The sequence below is a fragment of the Chironomus tepperi genome, unplaced genomic scaffold (genome assembly GCF_022539635.2).
Source record: "Chironomus tepperi strain 1889 unplaced genomic scaffold, CSIRO-AGI_Ctep_v1 contig_298, whole genome shotgun sequence".
NCBI lineage: Eukaryota > Metazoa > Arthropoda > Insecta > Diptera > Chironomidae > Chironomus > Chironomus tepperi.
In genome coordinates this window covers 2862144-2883229 of record NW_027226420.1, presented here as the reverse complement: position 1 = coordinate 2883229, position 21086 = coordinate 2862144, and the positions used below count along the sequence as shown (strand labels likewise).

Below are 21086 nucleotides of genomic sequence, written 5' to 3'. Positions count from 1 at the left end.
TTGCACGTTTCTTTTTCTGTGAAAATAAACTTTATATACTCTTTGGATGAAATTTTTCTTTTTTTGAATGCTTCCCAGTGGGAAATGAAGCTGTTCTTCTTGTTATGTCAATCTATCTGCTTTTCTGAACGTTGTAGAACTATTGATATGGTTTGGCTTTGGATGAGCTTTCTCTTTAGGGGAGGTCATTCGCATTCGGCTGTGACGTTTATTAGGGGCTGTTCACTTATTATGTAACGTACTTAGTGGTAAGGTAACGGTCTTTGGGAGAGGCAAGAGGACATTCAGCTGGAATCAATTTAATTAGGATCCCGTTCACTTGTTGGGTAACTCAGTGGGTAATTCAGGGGCATTTAAGAGTCAATATGTCGCTACCTTCTCCTTAAGGTTCAACCCGCCTCTTTCCCTCTTCATGAGAGGCAATGGCTCAAGTGGGATCAATTTGATTAGGAACTGTTGACTTGTTAACTAATTCATGGAGTGATTTAGGATTTTAGGGATTTAATACGTTCTTACCTCCCCCTTGGAGGCCAATTTGTCCCTGCCTATCCCTTGAAGGTAAATACTCTCAAGTATCTCCCTTGGGGAAAATACGCCTCTGCCTCCTCCTTGTTGGTCGAACCCCCTTCCCGGAAGAGTGGTGTATATGATGATTTTTCGCATGCCACGTATCAAGTGATTGACCTCTCAGATCAATGCTACAATTCCTACTTCCTTTCCCTCAAATTCCGAACTTTCAAGCTACATAAGAACCCCAAATTCTCTTCTTATCGCCCACAATTCACACAGTCATTGACATCAGAAATGAACATCCACATTTCATGATTAGAACTTCGACTACCCTTCTCCATTTTAATCACATTCCTAAGCATAATGTCAATTTAAAGCCGAGATTCTGCGATAACAAATCCAATTAAAATGTCAAATCATTAAATGTGCCTTAAAACATCCACAAATGACCACATTTACGTCAATTAACAGTTGTAAATGTGGAACTGAGATGAAAAATCAATTGAACAGTATTTACCCTGTAGTGAAATTCATTGATGAATCTTGTCAGCACGTCAATGCGATTTATCGTAAAGCAGGACTTAGTGCTCGGTTTAGATCTTCTTCTTCTTTCAATGCGGCATTTGAATATCAAATTTATTGATGCTTGTCAGTTCTTCTTACGTTAAGTTTGTGACAGGAACAGAAATCATCATAACTCAGCATGTATGATGTAAGAATTCCTAGAGGTGAATACTTTAGTGACTTAAAAAATGGAAGCAATTGTGTATTGATTTATGTTCGGAGGTGTTTAAAGGTATTCTATCTGATGATGTGAATTGTGGTCTGGAGATGTAAAGGTATGGAGCTACTTTATTTGCAGTAATTGAGGGCTATTCGTAAATGACGTCTGGAAAATACTAAATATGCACAATCTGATTTAAGAATGGGATATTGGGCATCTCAAGTCAACGTCCCGACTGAACCCACCTACCCCACTTCCAAAGAGTCATTCCCACTTAAAATTATTGAGGATTTTTGGACTTTTTAACGAAAAACTCTAGAAAATAAAAGATTAATTTCCAAAAGTAGGAAGAGGGGTTACCCCTACTCTACCTCAGCTTTGTCTCAACTACCACCCTCCAAACCCCTTTGAATACCCCTTCCTTCTAATTTAAATACTTCCAAAACACTTAAAAATGGACAAACTTTTTTCAACCTCAAAAAACTTCTTCCTTAATTGAATTTCTCTTTTAAAAGCATTTTCTCTTTGTTTCTGGATGAATTCAAAGAAATATTATAATTAATAAATAATATATTTCCGCAGAATTCTTTAAAATATTCTCTTTGACATGATGATGGTTCACCCCATTCACCGTCGTAAAAGTTTTTCCTGCAGTTTCAGTCAAGTACTTTATTAAGTTACTGAGGAAAACTGTTTGAATATTAAGAAGTTCAGGATGTAAACAGGAATGGAATTGATGATAACTACCGTGTACAGGAGAAGTATCTTACACAAAACTTTTCAGAACAAAATAATTCAGAAATATTGTCGATCAAAGTTTGAAGTTGTGGAATTTGAAGCATTCAAGGAGATTAAGTTGAAAGTGTCGATATGGCATTGTTTTACTTGTTGAACTATACATATAATTTGTATCTAGGTTATGCTTGTACAGAACATGATGGATGGGAATTGAAATTTGGATGACAGTTTTATTTATGGGTTTGTTTGATATTGAGAATTTGGAGGGAATTCTCTGGGATATTTAGCGATTTAGAGAATTTGTTGAGACATTGCGAATTATGGCTATTCATCTTTGCAGGAAAGCAAATGGTGAAGAAAAAGCCAAAAAGATCTAGGTTGACTTGACTCTGATTTGTGGTCGGATTTCATCGAATTTGGTCATATTTTATCTGCATGGCTCTGGTTTCAGTCTCAATTCAATAAAATTTGTCCTCAGGATAGAATCAAGTCAGACCGAATGAGGGCAGGATAGAGTAAAGTCAATAAGTCGGATTCATAGTCATTCCGGGGTAACGAATTGCAAAGCTCTTAGTCATGCATCCCATAAACTCGAATAAACCAAGCCCGAAAAACAGACGGCGTAATAATGACTAGAAATCAAACATTAAGCCGACATGAGTCTGGTCCTGTGCTCAATTTACTTGAATCTGATCCCAAGTCTGGGCTTATGTCGGTATCTAAACTTAACTCTGATTTGAGACAAGATTCTGTGAAATCAGACATTATCCCACAGTCTGCCAGATTGGAATCAAATTTTCAACACTTTCTACGTCATGTGCCTTCCGGGAAAACTGAACCAAACTTTAAATTAAACTCCGAAAAAGTTCTAAATTTAATCTAATGTTAAATGACAAAAAAGTTTAAATCCTTTAAACCCCAAAAGCCACAAAAGCATCTGAACCTCTCTTTTAATCTCCTGTTGATAGTAGATATGTTCCTCAATGCAAATCCATATCCCATACTTTATAATGACTATATCCCAAGCCATATAAACAAGGAATAAATGTTCATATGAGTTTCATTAACTAAATTAAAAAGTTTCCATCTCCAGCTATAAATCTAATTGCGTAGGTGAGAGCATAACTGAAAAACCAAAATTTTGTTAAAGAAAATTTAAATAGTAGGAGTCTGATGGTAAAACAGCTTAATATAGCAATGTCGAAGTTTTTTACCTCGCTCAAAATAATTAATCGCGCCTTTTCTTGTGAACATAAGTTCTATACCGCACACGTGTATTAATTTGATAAAATATCTAGCTTATAAAATTACGGATGACAAAAAAAGAAGCTCTTGAGTATTCACATGAGTATGTATAGCAACCTGAATGTAAACGTTGCGTGAGAAAAATGGAAATGACATTTTCGTGGAATTTTTCAATTTTATAAGTCCTTGTTTCTCACATTCAATTTATTCATCTCGCTGAATATTTCAAGTATATGCATGTACTTCCTAGAAATTCCACCGAGATGTCACTTGTCATTCCATCAAAGAGATTTTACGTTGCTTATTTATAGATTTTCCAATCTTTTACATCCTCAAAGTCAAATCGATTTTGAAAATAATGTTTTCTTATTGCTGACTGCAATTTCATGTAAGCTTATCAGTCATCTAAATGTCTTAGATCGAATAAAGTTCATTAGTCTTTAATATTGAACTGTATGCTATGGGAATGATGAAGCATACAAGATATATATTGATTTAGTAATCACTTCCTTTTATATAGAAATAAAGGTTTGTCTTGAAGGCATTTCAGTAAATGATACCGAGTAAGAATATGGAATTAATCAATAGATTCTCTTTACAAACAAATAATTGATAAGATGAGTATGAAAGGCTTGGTATGGATTGTGATTTGAGCGCTTAATTGCTTAGTTGCTTCTGTGGATCGTCCAAAACTGTAGTTCCGAAGACAAAACATATGCAACTCTGCAATCTTGAACAAACTATAAATTATCATGGAAATTGGCAAGCTTGTGCATATAAAATGCTGGATATACAGGTCTGTGGATCTTAACCGAAGCAATATATTGGAGAAGTAACTTAACTTCTCTGTAAAATCAAATCAATGATGATCCAAGTGCTCCCATAGATATTGTCAGAATTTAGCTCCATAGACCAATCACTTGTCAATTTCTAAAGCTGTTCTTTTCTATAAATAAGAATCGTATCGATGATAAAAAACATAAAAGAAGTTAAGCTGCTTAGACTTAAAGATTAATAGATACCCGCGATTAATCCCGAGCAGCACAATATTTGCTAGGTCGGTACTTCAACACTGCATTGACTGTTAGGAGTAAGAATGCTGAGCGGAACTTAAGAGCTGCTTTCAGTTTATTTTCATACTTTTAAGGAGTTTGATAAGTATCACACTTGGAATTTATAGTAGGCAAGTGGTAGTCAGCGATAGAGCCAGCTTCAGGCGCCAACTAAAGGAGACCATGGATCATATTTGATCTGTAAGGTCAGCGAAGTATGTAAGTAAGATAAAGAGTCTCGAATCCTTCATTATTGATTAAATTTACACTAATCATGTCTTGAAACAGTAAAATCATCGAGCAACCAAAGCACTAATCGACCTTACTGACAGAAGTATGGCTAAAACTTGTGAAAATGTTTGATATACAAGCAGATTTCGAAGTTGACTTGAATTTTGTATGGATAAGTTGACTCGAGTTGACTTGACTAAATAAATATATCAAATTCAAGTTGACTTCAAACTCTGGTTACAAAGAATGAATCTATTGACCTAGTAATATTGAAATTAACCTGTTATTAAAACACATTCTTCTTCAGATCCATTTGCATCCTTAATTTGTTCTTTGTTAAGCTGAGATGCTTCATGAAAATTCCACGAAAATTCATCCAAACCTAAGAAATTCCAAGAACTCTCATTAAATCATCAAACAGGACAAGCGCACCAAACCCTGAGATGAAAATTTGTATCTGTATATCTTCATAGCTTGACGTTTCTAAATAGATTGTTGATTTATTAATCTCCATGATTTATGGTCAATTATAAAATGTGAAGCATTTGCAAGTTTGTTTTTTACGTCATGCAAATTGAATATTTTTCGGCAAATACCAGCAACAAATGCTTTAAATGCCACATTAAATAGATTAATATGTAATTACTCAAATTACAGACAGGGCTTCATTGTTCAAGTAGAATAAATGATAAAAAAGAAAGTCATAAATTTTCTTTCGGAACGAACTTGAAGTGGCTTTTAATTTGAAGCTTTATGGCAAGAAAGTTAAAGGATTTTTTTCATTTTATTTATACACTTCAAATGATAAAGAATAATAATCAGCTTTATAAAGCAGCCTTAAGAAATTATTACAATTTAGACAGCATGTAGGTGCTGTGAAAGTAATTTCCTCCTTCGCGTCAAATTAATTTATACTCGAAAGTTTTTAATTTTGATGAAAATTATTGAATTGTGAATCATTTAGTGCCGAGTTTAATTTCGACAAAAAAAAAAAGAGATTCTAAATGTAGAAACTAATTGAATTATATTGTGAATCTGTAGAAAATTAAATTACTGGTGTTAATCTCTTTATTGATATCAATGCTGTTACTAATACGAATATGTTAGCGAAAAAATCGATATTTATGCAATCTACAAGCTGATGAAAACTGACATGAGTGATTTTTTATGTTCATGGTTTTTTTTGGAGTTTTTGTGCTTGTTAGGGATCGTTCACTTATGAACTTGAATAGTGCAAATTGGTTGATCAACTTTGAATTGATTTCAGATTCAATTTCGTGGCTCTGTGCGATTTAAATCGTATATAGAACTAAGTTAGAGTCTCTTCGGTCTGGTATCAGATTAATTAAATCCGTAACTAAGTTAAAGTCGACCTTCTGCCGGATTAACCGAATTCGGAACCGATTCGAAGTCACGTCAGTCTAGTGTTCGATTATCCGAATCCAGAACCAAGTCAGAGTAACTTCACCCTGATGTCGAATTAACCGAATTCGGAAAAAAGTCGGAATCATGTCAATTTAGTCTCGGATTGAACAAAATTGGAACCAACCCAGAATCACTTCAGCTTGATGTCGGATTAACCGAAACAGGAATCAAGTTAGAGTCACTTCAGTTTATTGTCGGATTAACCATATCCGGAATCAAATTAAAATTTACGCCACGGAAGCATCTTCGATTCTTAATGAATCAGATTCTAGATTTACATGAGTAGAATGGCTTCCATTTAGTGTCAATCAATGTATCTTAGAGTCCTTTTCACGTGTGTTACTCGGGTGCGTCTAACATCACATTGCAATAATATCCAAAATAGACTAACATAATTCCAATATTCATCACAAAAATGCAAACTAAAAGCAACCCAAACATCCCAAATAACTTTTTCATTCCATATTAAAGAGAAAAAACTTATTAATCTTCTCAAAATAATTTCAAGATGAATCTGAACCCTAAAAAAAGTAAGTTTATCCTTGAAAATTAAATTAATATTTTTTAAAAAAAAGGTCGATGAGTTATTAGCGACCTAAAATTGTTAATGAAAATTTATTTGCTAATATTTCAACTTAAATTACTAATTAAGATTGAGAAAAAGTGTCTGAGATTGGAATGAGGTCGTTAACTTGTTGAGGAATGGAAAATAAAGAGAATCTTTTGTGAAATGGGAATATGCAGCATAAATGAAAATCTGTTGAACTTGCATGAATAATACAAGTTGGTTAATCGATTTTAAATACGCATCGCCCATTCCGAGGCGAGGTGACTTTGACTTGGTTCTGGATTCAATTAATCCGATGTGATTCTAACTTGATCCCGGATTTGGTTAATCCAGTTAGAAGTCCATTAGAAATCGGTATGAACTGTTAGAATTGTTAGAAATCCGTTTAGCAGCTTCAAATTAATTGGAAAACTCATGAATCAAAGATCACTTCATATCCTTAACTTCCTAAACAGATGACTAGTTAAGAGTTTGATTGATTGATGATAGTTGTCAACAGGATTGATTTATATGTATCAAAATATTATATCCAATCTGTATCTGATGTGTATAAATATGTTCAATATACAAAATCTTATTTGCCACACATTGGCATGTCGATATATATGTCAAATGTTTCGAATATTATGTCAAAATGTATCAATTATCATGACAACTTAATGTGAAATCTAACAAAAAGTGTGCTGAGGAATTTTCCTTGCTGAAAAATTTTCGCACGTGCAGAATTTATTGAACAAATTTTCCGAGAGATATAAACAAATTGAAATTACTAGAAAGATAGTCAGAGGCTGGAATTCAATGAAAATATTTTGATATTAACCTTAATCGACTCTCTACCCAGATGTTAATAAATTAAGAGAAATGAGAAATAGAAGCGTGGAAAATTGATGAATTTTTCGCTGTTCGAGCAAATTTTGGTTAATATTTCAAAAAAGATTTATTTACAGAATCAGCAAATTTAAAGTTTATGATCTTTATGAATTACTGGCTGTATTAACAAACAGGTGTGTCATGTCAACACATTTGTTTAAAACTTTAAAGTAAATTTGTCATCACTTTTACAATATTTTTAACGCTTTCATTTAGATTGTATTTTTAAGTACATTGTGGATTTACTTTTTCTGAAAAATGTGCCGATTTTCTTTTTGATTCAATCTTTTTCGCAGTTTTCAAGGTTAAATGAGATTTGAAAATATGGAAATGAATTTTGAAAATTTCAATATTGATGGTGAAATTGAATTAGTTCTGGATGTGAATAAATTGGGTGAATAAACGTCAGGGTCGTGAATTTAAAGGAATTATCGAGCAACAAATAATTTTTAAAAATTTGTCAAATTTGATTGAAAATCCTTTAAATTTATTAAAATTTTAGAAATCATTTCAAATTTTTTTAAATTTTAGAATCTTTTTCAAATTTTAGAATTCTTCTCAAATGTTTAAATTTCTTTCAAATTTTAGAATTCTTTTCAAATTTTGGAAATCTTTTCAAATTTTAGAATTCTTTTCAAATTTTAGAATTCCTTTCAAATTTTGGAATTCTTTTCAAATTTTGGAATTATTTTCAAATTTTAGAATTCTTTTCAAATTTAAGAATTTTTTTCAAATTTTAGAATTTCTTTGCAAATTTTAGAATTTCTTTGCAAATTTCCGAATTCTTTTCAAATTTTAGAAATTCTTTCAAATTTTAGAATTCTTTTCAAATTTCCGAATTCTTTTCAAATTTCCGAATTCTTTTCAAATTTTAGAAATTCTTTCAAATTTTAGAATTTCTTTGCAAATTTTAGAATTCTTTTTTAAATTTCAGAATTCTTTTCAAATTCTAGAATTCTTATTCAGATTTTAAAAGCCTTTTCAAATTTTAAAAATTAGAAATCGTTTCAAATTTTAAAACCTTTCATGGAAAAATTAATTTTAAAAACATTTTATAAAAACATTTAAAACTGCAATATTTACAATTTCTACTACAGTCTCTGATCTTCAAAATCCACAATTCTGAAAACCAAAATATTTCAAAACCAGAAGTATTAATAATTCATTTAAAAGATCTCTTTATAAATAATCTATTAATATCCATCAAACATTAGCTATATTATACCTTGTTAATGACCTTTTGACTTCGCCACGTGTTCAGTTTCCCACAGATCTCATAAATTTAGCTGTACCTCTCTTTGATGTCTATCCATTCATTAATTCTATCTTCATTTGATCTATCTGTCAATTATTCTCACTAAAAATCTTCAAAAATAATTTTTTTAGCTTTTTATGACTCATTAGAGGAATAATCGAATATATTTTTGTATTTTTAGCCATAAACCCCCCTCAAATCTTATCATTTCCTTACAAATCACCCAAAAATAGTCGTAAATGAAAATTAGTAATAAATTAAAGCAGATTGTAAATCAAAAACGATAAGCAATTCTCGGTAAATAAGAACAAAAAAAAAATGAGTAAACGTGACACTATTGACTATTACCGCAACAATTCATACGTGCAATCTTATCGATATCAAGATTTTTATGCTGACACGAAGAAAGCTCTCGTTTGTACCAAAAAAATTACAAGCTTAGTCATGATTAAATCAATAAGAAATGATGATAAGCTGTATTATTAATGATTTATTGATCCACAATTATCGAGACTATTACTTAATAATAGATAGCAATAAATCTATAATTGTATTTATAAATGGTCAATTAAGCGATTCGATTGCAAATGTCTATGACACATCTTGTGGCTTTATAATCGATCTTGCTGTTATTTTTATGATATCAATTAAATTTATGTCAATAAACTAACTGAATTGACATTTTTTGATTTTCTCTATTTCCACACTTCTATTCGCACATCTACAACATACATACTCGTCTCCAGTCAAGCAAGTTGATGTAAAGAAATGACGATACAATGACGTAATAGCTACGTTAGTCGCGAAATTCTTTTTCATCATGTCTTTGGCTAGAGAACGACCAGTTATAAAAAGATTTTGTTGTAAATCGGTTTGTAGTCAAGTCGTTAAGAATTAAAAGGGGTCGCGCTACGTCGTTCTGGTAAATAATCAACACGAGACACAAAAGGAAGAAAAAACTAAATTAATTTAATTCAATTTTTCTTCTTTTCGATGAATTTTCCTATTTTGTTTTTCTTTAATCTTATCGGAACTTGGATCAGACTTTGCACGACTCGCTAGCATATGGTTTTGTGACTTGAATATACTATTTAAAATTAGTCTGTTTTTTAGACTGTTTATTTATTTTGTTCTCGGGGAAAATTGAATTTTTGTAGCTGAAGATTGAGGAAGTTTTGCTTAAAATGGATAGGATGTGGCTAGTCTAATGAGAAATTTCTATTATTTTGGGGGAATAAATCAATAAATAGTTGTTTAAGCTACGTCAATGGATATTTTGGATTGTTTTATATTTAATTCTGTGATTTAAAAGCTTTCGTGTGGCATGACACACCTTGGTGGTAAGCCACACTACACTGGTGTGTCGCGGGAGGACTTGGTGGTAAGACTCGACGCACTAGTGTGTCACGGTACAACTTAATGGTAAACAATGTCACGCTAATGTGTCAAGACACACTTTAATGGCATCCACGCAACTTATTGTGCCTCGACACACAGTTTGGACAATACTGATCTAATTAAAACGTTTAATGAGGCTTTGGCTGTGTTCTGATCAGTTGATCACCAATTAATAGACCGGCATAGGCTTCAGACAGCTTAAATCTCCTTCTTCTTAAATTCCTGGATGTCAGCAAGCAAATAGCTTGTCTTCAAATTCAGAGCAAGCTAAAATCAACGCTTACAACCATACTCAGCTAGTATATTTAAGTAGATCATGCTCTCTGCCTGTTAGGGTCAAGTAAACTTCTAGATTTGTATCTAAAATATGCCAAAAAAGAAAGTTTCATCATTCATAGATATTCTAAAGTGTTCCACACCTTGACACTTGAATGATCTCTATTCACGTTTCATGCCAAACATCTTACAGCATATTAATGTTCGCACGCACATTTACAAAAACCTGTTTTTGCCGGTAGGTCAACAAATTTCTACTTATTCTACTTTTGCCATAAAAAAAGTGGTTAAAAACTAATCACAAAAGAAATTTTAAAGTATTTTTGTTAAGACTTTAAGTCTTTCAAATAATGCCAGTAGACAGAACAAGTTAAATAGTCAAATGTTTGTATTGGCAAGCATCCAGAATGTGTGAATATTAAACTACCTATGTTTTTGAAGAAATATTAGAATGTAAACAGTAAATGTCTAAATTAATTGATAGAAATATCACGTTCGAAGGACATTAAGCAGGTCTAAAATAATTTATGAGATAGAAATAATTTCAAGTTTAGAAATTATTGTTGGATGGAATAGTGTAATGTACTTTGACTGAACAGACAAGGAGGATTGTTCATAAAATTGAGCATGTTCAATTGTATTCATTGGGTATACTCATGAGTACGATCATTTCAGTGAGTAATAACTGTCAGTTTGGGATATTCAAGCAACACAACTTGCTAAAGCACCACTATGTCACCGTATTAACGGTCTCGACAGCTCCGTGACGTAGAGGAACATCAAGAGTTAAATCTACGCTTACTAAAAACCAAACAAATTTGTATAACTAAACAGAAGTCACGTTATCTTTGTAGGAAGCTTCCCGAACAGCACAAGATGGTTATTGGATCCAACATCCGGCATCAGACCGTCTTAACTCTGGAATGGTAATATAAAGGAAGAATTCAAACCTAATCTGTCACGATATTTGAACATCGTTGGCTTTATCAAGGACATAGGCATTTTGTAGAGAATTTGGGATGGTACAACAGATCATCGATCGCAGTGCCGTTGCTATAAGCAAACCCTAGATTAAATTCTATTCTATTCTAATCTGTCATCAAGTCAGAGTCATCCCGGGCTAATGCCAGATTTTGGATAGATTGTCAACTCGACTTGTGCTGTTCGGGCTTAATGCTTAGTTAGTTTTTAACGCATTACTGTGAAAAGCTTAAAATTGACCATAAAAACATCAATTAAAATATTTTATTGCTAACTACATTAAATTCTCTTCAAATATTTACACAAAAACCGTCGGATATACTTCATTGTCTACTTAATAGTTGTTTAAATAATTAAACTTCAAAAGAGATTGATCCTTAATCTTAAGTTGATTCTCAAATGATCCATAAAGTAGATTTGAGTGATTTTTACTCTCAAATGCAAATTTATCTGCGGCACCATGCAGTCTGCAGTGAGATTTTATCATTTATTTACATGAAACAGTTACAATCAATCACATTGATACTTATATGTGCTATTATCACTACTTTAACATTATGGTCTGTTAACAATATTTAGGTCAACAGACTGTCTAGAATACACAGTTTGACGTAAATAATTTAATTAGTTGCAATTTAGAAGAATCAACAAACTGTTAATGGATATTTGAGTTTTTATCAAGCATGTTGAACTATTATCGTAGTAATTAATCATTGGAGATGATCTAAAATATGTCAGAAGCTGTCAGTAGCTGTGTGATAGCTTGGAAAAGGAATTTGTTAAGTTATGGGATGTTTGAAATTTTAGTTTCTTATGAATGACCTCAGTGAATAGCTTACTTACTTATTTTCTTGACTGGGGCGCTTGTGGGTTCATTGTCGCGCTAGGAGAGCGTCTCAAGTTGCCTCTATCCTTCGAGAACTTCTGCTAGTTCGGAGTATTAAGGACTTTACCGTTCATTCTACACATTAAATACAGGAACTCTTTGATCTTTCTCGAATGGAAGCTGCAAAAGTTAGTCTAAGCCCGAGTGACACAATGAAGAAGGTTTCGCCACGGAGTATTCAATCCGATCGGCACAATGACTGGGTTTCTTGTTGTAAAATGGATCAAAGTCAAGGTGACCACTGTCAAGGTGACCACTGTCAAGGTGACCACTGTCAAGGTGGTTAGTCATCAAGATGACATTAAGACAGTTTTTCGGTTTATTGTTAATACGACGATGAAGCAGTTTCTTGACCAATTCATTGTGTTGTTCGGATAAAGTACCGTTGAAGCTCACTTGCTAACACTCTATTGCACACTTTTACAGAAAGGCAGTCATACAGAGCTGTAAGAATGGCTAACTGTAAGAGCTGTAGAGCTGTAATAAAGCTGTAAGAATGGCACTATTTGGCTGCTTTTTGGCCTTCGCGGCAAATCCTTCTTCATTTGTGTCGCTCGGGAAATGATCTTTCCCTTTTGAAAAGAATAAGAATAAACAATGTAAAAATACGTGTTTCAAACGTATACAGCTAAGCCAGTCTGCGTCGATTAACCCATATGAATAATCATCACATGCTTTCAAACTTGCATTGATAAGGATAGGGTTTCTAGTAATAAAGTAATCGAATATGAATATTCACCATCAATTCAGCATAAGCTTCAAAGTTCTTACAGAATTTTCCTCATCTGTCATCCAAGTCACATTCTATCCATCAAAAATACTGTCAATCTTTAAATTTTATCAATTCCCAATTTTTCCGCTTATCATCTGTCTGCACTTTTGAAACCCTAGATACTATTTATCTAACTTATATATTGTTATTGTGTCTGAAATGGAAAAAAATAAAAGCTTGTGTATAAAAGACGGCGCACGATTCATTCAACGTCAGTTTTCATTTCTGTGTAGTACGTTTGAGGTGAAGTCGGAACTTAAACTGCAAAAAAAAAGCTTAATAGCAAGTCTAGATTTTTCTTACTGTACAGATATAAAAGATTTTATCTGATGATTGAAATAAACGGAACAAATTTCGTCGCTTATTTCATAGTCTTCCTACGCAAGTTCCTCACAGCATCTGAGTTCTTTTAATTACTCGTATACGATTTTTATTTATTGATTTTTAAAAGCATATCCTTGAATTTCACTTCGAGGAGATTCGAAACTCATCATTTGATTGACTGAGAATTATGGATGATAAATTAACATCAACGTCGCTTGACTTTCCATCGAATTCTGAGAAAGGAAGCAGTAATACGTTGCCACATGAGCCGAATTCATCATCAACAACGCAATTGGTTAGCGAAAGAACCAACTGGAGTCGACCGATTGAATTTATTCTTACGTGTTTGAGGTAAGTTTGTTGGTTTGGATATTAAGGATTAGAGCGTGAAGTCGACTAGGATTTTGCATGGAAGACTCGACTTAAGTCAAAGTTCAAGTCTATTTCGAGCTCTGTTAAGGATTAAAGTGATATTAAATCATTGTTGGACTAGCTTAAGTCAAAAAGTGAAATACCATATAAAAGTTAAAGGATAGACACTAACGAGACATTTTCTCGGGAGTGCTTTCTTGAGCTGATGTAACAACAAGAAATTGAGAGAGATATGACAAAATGATATGATACTCGTGCAGCATAGAATTTCAAATTGACGAAGTGATAGCATGTCTTTAAATTAATTTGTAAATATGACTGCTGCCAAGTTTGACGTTGATGATACAGAAGATACATTTAGAGACTGGTATCATTCTTAACGAATGACGTGAAAGGCACACGGCCGAGAAAAAGTGTACCTCGACCGGCATGATGTTGGTTTTAAGTCAGATTCAGCTAAATTCAGCTCCATGCTACACTGGTCTCAAAAAAATTTCTTACTTTTTTGTGAAGTATGCTTTTCGTGCAGATCAGTGCTGAAAGATTTGAGTAACTATCCATCTCAGGTATAGAACATTGTGGATTAAGCATAGTTCGAAGTTGATTCGACTCGGAGCTCAGCTTGGATACTGCCGTATAAAATTCAATTCAACATCGATCTTTGGCCTAAGAAGTTTTATCTAGTCAATTTGAACTCCATTGCTGCTCGGGACATGTTAACAAAAAGAAATTTTGTAGACATAAATGATTATCACTTTGGCATACCTTAACTCATGTTATTGTCTTTATTTTATTCTGTTGGTAGACATTTGTCCTGGTTTCTATTATAGCTTGACACATTTTTGTTTTGACAAAAATGATAATGAGCTTTACTTCAAATTATCATGTCATTTATGACGTGATCCTTAATCATTTTAGTCTGGAGCTATTTAGAGTATGGTTTCCCGAAGTCCTGGTCTAGACCAATTCTCGAGACGGAGACCGAGATCGAGAATATCCGGGAAATCTTGGTTTCGATCTCGGAATCGGAAATCCTTAATTTAGAGTCGAATTTTTAAATTCCAAACTCATTTAGACACAAAGTTCTACAATTTCCATTCAGGCAATCTAAAATTAGAATTAGACCCCCAATTACGATCAACAATAAGCCATAGATTTTAGAAACATTTCAAATTAATGTATTGATTTATAATAAGCGCTCCAAAAAGTCTAATTAAATAGGCTTTATGATAAAAAGTTAATTAATTAAAACATTTTGACAAGTTTAAGCTCTAGCTCCGATGAAATAAAGTCATTAACCGCAGTTCATCTTACATTCCTTCCTGCATATAAATCAACATATCAAATATGTCTTAATGGATATTCAATTGTTTGCAGAAACAATTATCATTAAAATTTATTAACTTTCTCGAACATCATACTCGTGTACGAAAAATCCACAACAGAACTGCTTTTTTATGGAAAGCTAAACAAATCATAAAACGATAAAGCAGCAATAAATGAATTTCATAAACAAACAAGGATATCAAGATTTTAGACACTTGTTGAAAAATTAAACAGACATTACGAAATTTATATTTATTTTATTTTTCATTCTCAGCTATGCAATCGGACTTGGAAATATCTGGCGATTTCCGTTTTTGGCATTCAGGTAAATATATTGATCTGTTCATTGAACTAGATCGAACATTGGAAAAGCACAAGTTGGTTAATCGATCAGAAATTCAGAGCGGGGTGACTCTGGCAAAGTGTTTTTAAATTTAAACTGATTTTTTATTAAACCCCAATGTAACGTCGGCCTGGAGTCGAAGTTTGAGTCACGACTGTCTGGAGTTTGAAGTCTGAGTCACGCCGGCATGTGGCTTAAGTCAGTGTCACGCCTTCCTGGGGTCGAAAAAAAATCAAGCCAGCCTAGGGTCAAAATTGGAGTCACACTGGCATGTGACTGAAGTCAACGTCACGCCTACTTGGACTCGAAGTCTGAGTCACGCCTTCCTGGGGTCAAACTTAAAATCTGGCCAGTCTAGGGTCAAAATTGGAGTCACACTGGCATGTAACTGAAGTCAACGTCACGCCTACTTGAGGTCGTAGTCTGAGTCACGCGTGCCTGGTGCCGAAGTCAGAGTCACTTCTGTCTGAGGCAAAAATCAGAGTCACGCCGGCCTGGGCTACGATTTTTGTACAATTAACCAATTTGTGTCTATTCGAGACAACTCAACGTAATTGTTAGAGCACTGCTGCGTTGTCGTGTTAACGGCAATACGTAATGTTGCCTTGAAATGACTGATTTTGACCCAATTTTTGGATTTGGTTCTCCTCATCGTGTCACTTAACCCAGATGGTACCAGAGGGGGTGAAGGTGAAATTGTGTTGCTGTCAATCCATCTTTTTGGAGAAATTCTTTAACTTGCTAGAATTTTTGGTGAAAAACCCGAAAATCTCCTTAAATTCCCTATCCACCCCATTCCTATTTCTATGTCCTTTCACTAACCTCAATCAATTTCTCATCTCACAGAAACGGCGGCGGAGCATTCCTCTTACCCTACTTATTATCAGCAATTTTCATCGGACTACCAATTTTATTTGCTGAACTAGTTGTCGGACAATACAGTGGCTTAGGACCGATAAAGGCTTATAGCTTCCTTTCACCACTCTTTAAAGGTAAGCCTTTTTGGATAATAATTCATAATCACTTAATGTGTCTGGGGATATAAATTAATAAAAAATTGAAATCTTATCAGTTCCGAAAAGCTGCGCAAAACAAAATAATCAAAAATATAAGAATCGTTTTGTTTTCATTTTTCATAGGATTAGGCTATTCGACACTACTTGTGATAACATTTGTATCGATTTACTATATGTTGATAATTGCCTGGGTTCTATTTTATCTTTACACTTCATTTTTCCCAAGTATGACATGGGGCAGATGTGATAACGACTGGAATACTGATTGTGAGTCATACGCGTGCCAGATATAAAGGAGATTGATGTACATGATAAAAAAATGACTTTTTTTTGTGTATACATTAGATTGCTACAGTGTATTAGAAGACGTAAATTGCCGTACAAATAACATGAATGATGAGAATGATCAAATTTTCTATCGACGAGAATGCAGACGAGTAGCCGACGTATGTGCTAGTTATGGACTTTTGGGAGTTAATGTTACTACCTGCTTTAACTCAACAGCTAATGTGAATGTACCAATGCATAGCATAATTAGACGTACATTGTCGTCTGAGGAGTTTTATTAGTAAGTAATGCTTTTAATCTCCTTATGCGTGACTGCTGTTCAGGTTCTATTTATATTCAGGTTTTCCCTGCCGTGATCATTATCAAAATACATTTTAATCACATTTAATTCCGTTAATTATAATTAAATTTTAATATTTTTCAGTGAGAATGTCTTAGGGCTTGGTGACGCAACTTGGTATAATTTTGGATGGCCACGATGGCAACTTGTGCTGTGTCTATTTATAGGATGGGCTTTAGTCTACTTGTGTCTTATCAAAGGAATCCATTCTATTGGAAAAGTTGCATACTTTACAGCAACATTCCCGTACTTTGTATTAGCTGCTCTGCTGATCCGTTCATTGACACTGCCTGGATCATATGATGGAATTATGTTCTTCATCATTCCTGACTGGGAGAAGCTTTTGAGTCCTGGAGTTTGGGGAGATGCGAGCAGTCAAATATTTTACTCACTTGGGCTTGCGTGTGGCTCACTTGTGGCTTTATCGTCATATAATAAGGTGAGAACTAATGACATACTTTATTAATAAACAGCATGTGCTTATCTTATCATTATTTATAGTTTAAAAACAATTGCCATTTCGATGCAATATTTATATCGATTGTAAATTTTGGAACAGCTATTTTTGGAGGTTTTGTGGTCTTTGCGACTCTTGGATTCTTAGCTCATTCCATGCAGGAACCAATAGAAACAATTGTTACTAGTGGACCTGGATTGACATTCATCACGTACCCTGAAGCGATTCTACTCATGCCTGGATCACAAGCTTGGGCTATTCTGTTCTTCTTGATGATGCTGACTTTAGGTCTGGGCTCACAATTTCCAGGCGTTCAGATGATTTCCACATCCATCATTGATCGATGGGCACATTTGAGGAATCAAGAATGGAAAGTAACAGCTGGTGTCTGCATGGGCTGCTTTATTGCTGGACTTCCAATGACTTGTAATGGTGGAGTCTATCTGTTTACATTGATGGAATGGCATACAGCAAGTTGGGCTATTTTACTGATTGGCGCAGGCGAAGTTGTCATCTTCTCATGGGTTTATGGACTTAAGAGAACTTTCGACAGCATTTACGAAATGGGAATAAAGTTCATAAAAGCTACAAGACTCTTCTGGTCGTCAGTATGGCTGGTCATTACTCCAATTGGCTCTGTTGGCATTTTCATCTTCATTTTGACTGATCTTGGCTCAACCGAATTCCGTGGCTATGTCTTTCCTGTATGGGCTGATACGTTAGGCTGGATGTTTGGATTATCGACGTTACTTCCATTCGTTCTGTTTGGTGCTCATTCATTGATAACAACAAAGGATCGCAAGTCATTGTTACAGCCAACTGAAGATTGGGGTCCACAAGAAGTTGATGGACATAGAGTTGACAGAGGATTGACCATTTAGCAGTTGCTGCTTATGGCTACAAACAATTTAGTATTCATAAAAGCATTAAAGTCATATTAACTTACTCAGAGATATTAGAGATGTAGATTTAATAGAAAAAAATGAATATTTGTACTTTTAAATATCAACATTCCGAATTTCATACATAAAGTTAGTTATAATGGAAATAAAATATTCTGTTATGAAACATTCCATGAACACATATTCTTTTGATGATGAACTTTATTATTCCTAATAACTCATGTGGATAAAATGAAGAATTTAATGTCGTTTCTTCTGCTTTTTCAAGCATTTCTAAAAGATGCAATCAGCATCATACAGTAGAATGCTTGCACAATATGCAACGAATTTAGAATTTGACTTGATATGAAGCTACCTGGAGTTGCTATAATTTGATATGCATAAATAACTGTGAGTTGGAATTGAATTTGTTTGAGATGTACCTGAGTGAAACAAATTGAGAAAGCTTCGCATTGGATGCTTTGAGTTTTCGTCATGGATACATTTATTGATACGAAATGAAAGGCGGCTCCGTTGATTAACAAACGGCCGTCAAAAAGAAGCCGAGATCGAGACTTACTAGTTATTTACTTCGCTGATCGTGCAAATCAGCTCTGATCAATGACTTTTCTCAGTTGACGTTTAAAATTAGGTCTATCGCTGACTGACCTTTGCACATTGCCAATACCAAGTGCTATACTGTCTCTATCAACAGCCTCCTTCCCAGAACTCTTTGAGACCAAGACTAGTAGGACGAATTGTACAATTAGACTAACTATTATAATTCCATGATTTCCATGGATTCCACAAATTCCACAAAATCCATGGAATCCATAGTTTCTGCCAGATGATTCGGACTCCTAGGGAATACACGATTTACCCATTTACCTTAATCAATCAACTTGTTGCACCAACCAACTTGCTTACAGTCACTTGTTTGTCAGAATCAGAGCAAAAGTTAAGGAAGTGTTTATGTGGTCCATATCCCAAAATTGACTGAATTCACCCCTGACCCTAATTACTCCCCAATATCCGAGTATAGAATTACATTTGGTATTAGAAATTTGTAAAGGAGAAGCCAGGGATTGGGCCAGTTTTAGGTAGCATCTGAGGGATGTCGTAGATCACAATTGATCTGTACGGTCAGCAGAGGTTAGTATCTGAGTAAACCCCTTAGTGATCATTCATTTATTACGTCCCAAAATAACGATCAATATTCAAAAATGGAAGTACTTTACTTAGAACAGTCCCTAATTGAATTGCAAGAAAAAAGTACAATTCTGTGAACCACCTTCTGGCTAAAATTAATTAACTAAAAATGTTTCTCAACAATTAATATCATTGTTGCCCATTTACTAGACATTCCTAAGGGTTCTCATTCTTTCCATTTCAATAACATGCCAAATTCATTTAAAATTCAAAGTGAAATCGATAAAAATAGAAGAAATACTGAATGAACAACAAAATTTTCTAGATTTTTTTTTCTCTCAATGAATTGTTTCCCATGAATGAAAATGTCAGAAAATTTTCTTCTTGATGATTGCTTTAAGATGTATCAACAATGTGGGTATATGTCAATTTACTTGTTTGTTGTTTGCATTCGACGTTGATCCTACGTTGATTGAAAAATCTTGAACTTTAACTGATTCTGTGTAAGGATGCATGATTTTAAGCTCTAAAGATTTTATAAGGAACATTTTAATGATGATGAGTGTCTCTATCATTAACTTGAGTATAACTGAGTTTTATGAAGGATATATAGTTTTGAGATTAAAATGACTAATTCGCCTACATATCACTTGATATCATTTCTGCTTTGACATCTTTCGCCAGTGTTGTCCAAATTGTTTTGAGCCATGGCACACTTGTACTTGTTCTGGGGTACATCAGTGTGTCACGGCATACAGTTTGGACAACACTGTATAGCCCAGTGGTGAGCAACCTATGATTTATTACGATACGCCTTGGTGGTAAGACTCGAATGATAAAGCACACGGCATTTTGACGATTCAACACACGACGATTCATGGCATTTCCACCATTGGGTTAATCAACCAAAATCCGACCCCAAGTCGACATTTCTCTGACTTGAATCTAGCACTAAGTCAGAGGATTTAAGCCGAATCTGACACAAGAGTTCGAAGTCGACACGAATTTTGTATGGGAAAGTCGATTGAAGTCGACTCAACTGCAAACTTAAAGTTGACTTTGAGCTCTGTCCGATATCATGTCAGAATCACGATAATTCGGTACATGATTTTAGATCACTTAATAGACTTGTGCTGTTCGGGATTATTTCTTCTATTCTTAAGAAAGTCAACAGATTCTTTATGAAGCTTCAACAATTTATGAATGAGATCTCGAGAATGAATAAGAATTGAACCCACACCCAAGAATCTAGATACATATTCTGCCATAAACATTCAGCAACTTCATAGTTAAAAGTCACTTAATTTTCCAATGTTTATCTACAAAAACAACACTTACTTCTGTTTGTAAAAGCACAAACATCTTCAAATTTTGCCGGTAGCTGTAGTTCCAAAATGTTTTCTTTCGCACGCGTGACTATGTCTACGTGATTTTGTTCATACATGTATACTTCCATTTAATAATTAATCAAGTTTAGATTTCAGTGTTAAAGTCTACAGATGGTGACATTAACACCAATTGTCAAAAATTAGAATTCAAGTCATTCATCAAAATAATTTCAAGAGATGCAAAGAAGGAGATGTTAAAGTATGTGGGAAAGTTTGGCAAGTTTCTAATCTCGAAAGGTCAAACAAAACGAGAGTAATGTACTTTTAGTGG

The 21086-nt window shown here is 34.0% G+C and overlaps 1 protein-coding gene and 1 long non-coding RNA gene across 3 annotated transcripts; one reads left to right on the top strand and one right to left on the bottom strand.

Annotated features, from left to right (window-relative positions):
• Window positions 1–11685: 11685 nt before the first annotated feature.
• LOC139092224 (uncharacterized) lies at window positions 11686–13079 on the bottom strand. 2 transcript variants are annotated; one of them, XR_011544578.1, is made up of 3 exons: window positions 12931–13079; window positions 12117–12865; window positions 11686–11997 (listed from the first exon to the last, which is right to left on the bottom strand). It is a non-coding gene; the product is annotated as an uncharacterized lncRNA (long non-coding RNA). The 2 variants fall into 2 exon arrangements; XR_011544577.1 differs by having other exon boundaries at window positions 11686–12865.
• A 49-nt stretch (window positions 13080–13128) lies between these two features.
• Window positions 13129–18476, top strand: LOC139092223 (sodium- and chloride-dependent GABA transporter 1-like). The gene is made up of 7 exons (XM_070642549.1): window positions 13129–13606; window positions 15228–15278; window positions 16143–16288; window positions 16436–16579; window positions 16658–16880; window positions 17025–17379; window positions 17442–18476. The coding sequence occupies exons 1-7, from the start codon at window positions 13443–13445 to the stop codon at window positions 18276–18278; spliced, it is 1920 nt and encodes a 639-aa protein (XP_070498650.1). The 5' UTR covers window positions 13129–13442; the 3' UTR covers window positions 18279–18476.
• The last annotated feature ends 2610 nt before the right edge of the window (window positions 18477–21086 follow it).

What these genes read in the sequence shown, in the direction of transcription:
- LOC139092223 (XM_070642549.1), top strand. Translation starts at nt 13,443, where the DNA reads ATGGATGATAAATTAACATCAACGTCGCTTGACTTTCCATCGAATTCT. An exon ending in TTTCCGTTTTTGGCATTCAG is followed by an intron (nt 15,279 to 16,142) that starts GTAAATATATTG and finishes CTCATCTCACAG; the next exon opens with AAACGGCGGCGGAGCATTCC. An exon ending in TAACGACTGGAATACTGATT is followed by an intron (nt 16,580 to 16,657) that starts GTGAGTCATACG and finishes TGTATACATTAG; the next exon opens with ATTGCTACAGTGTATTAGAA.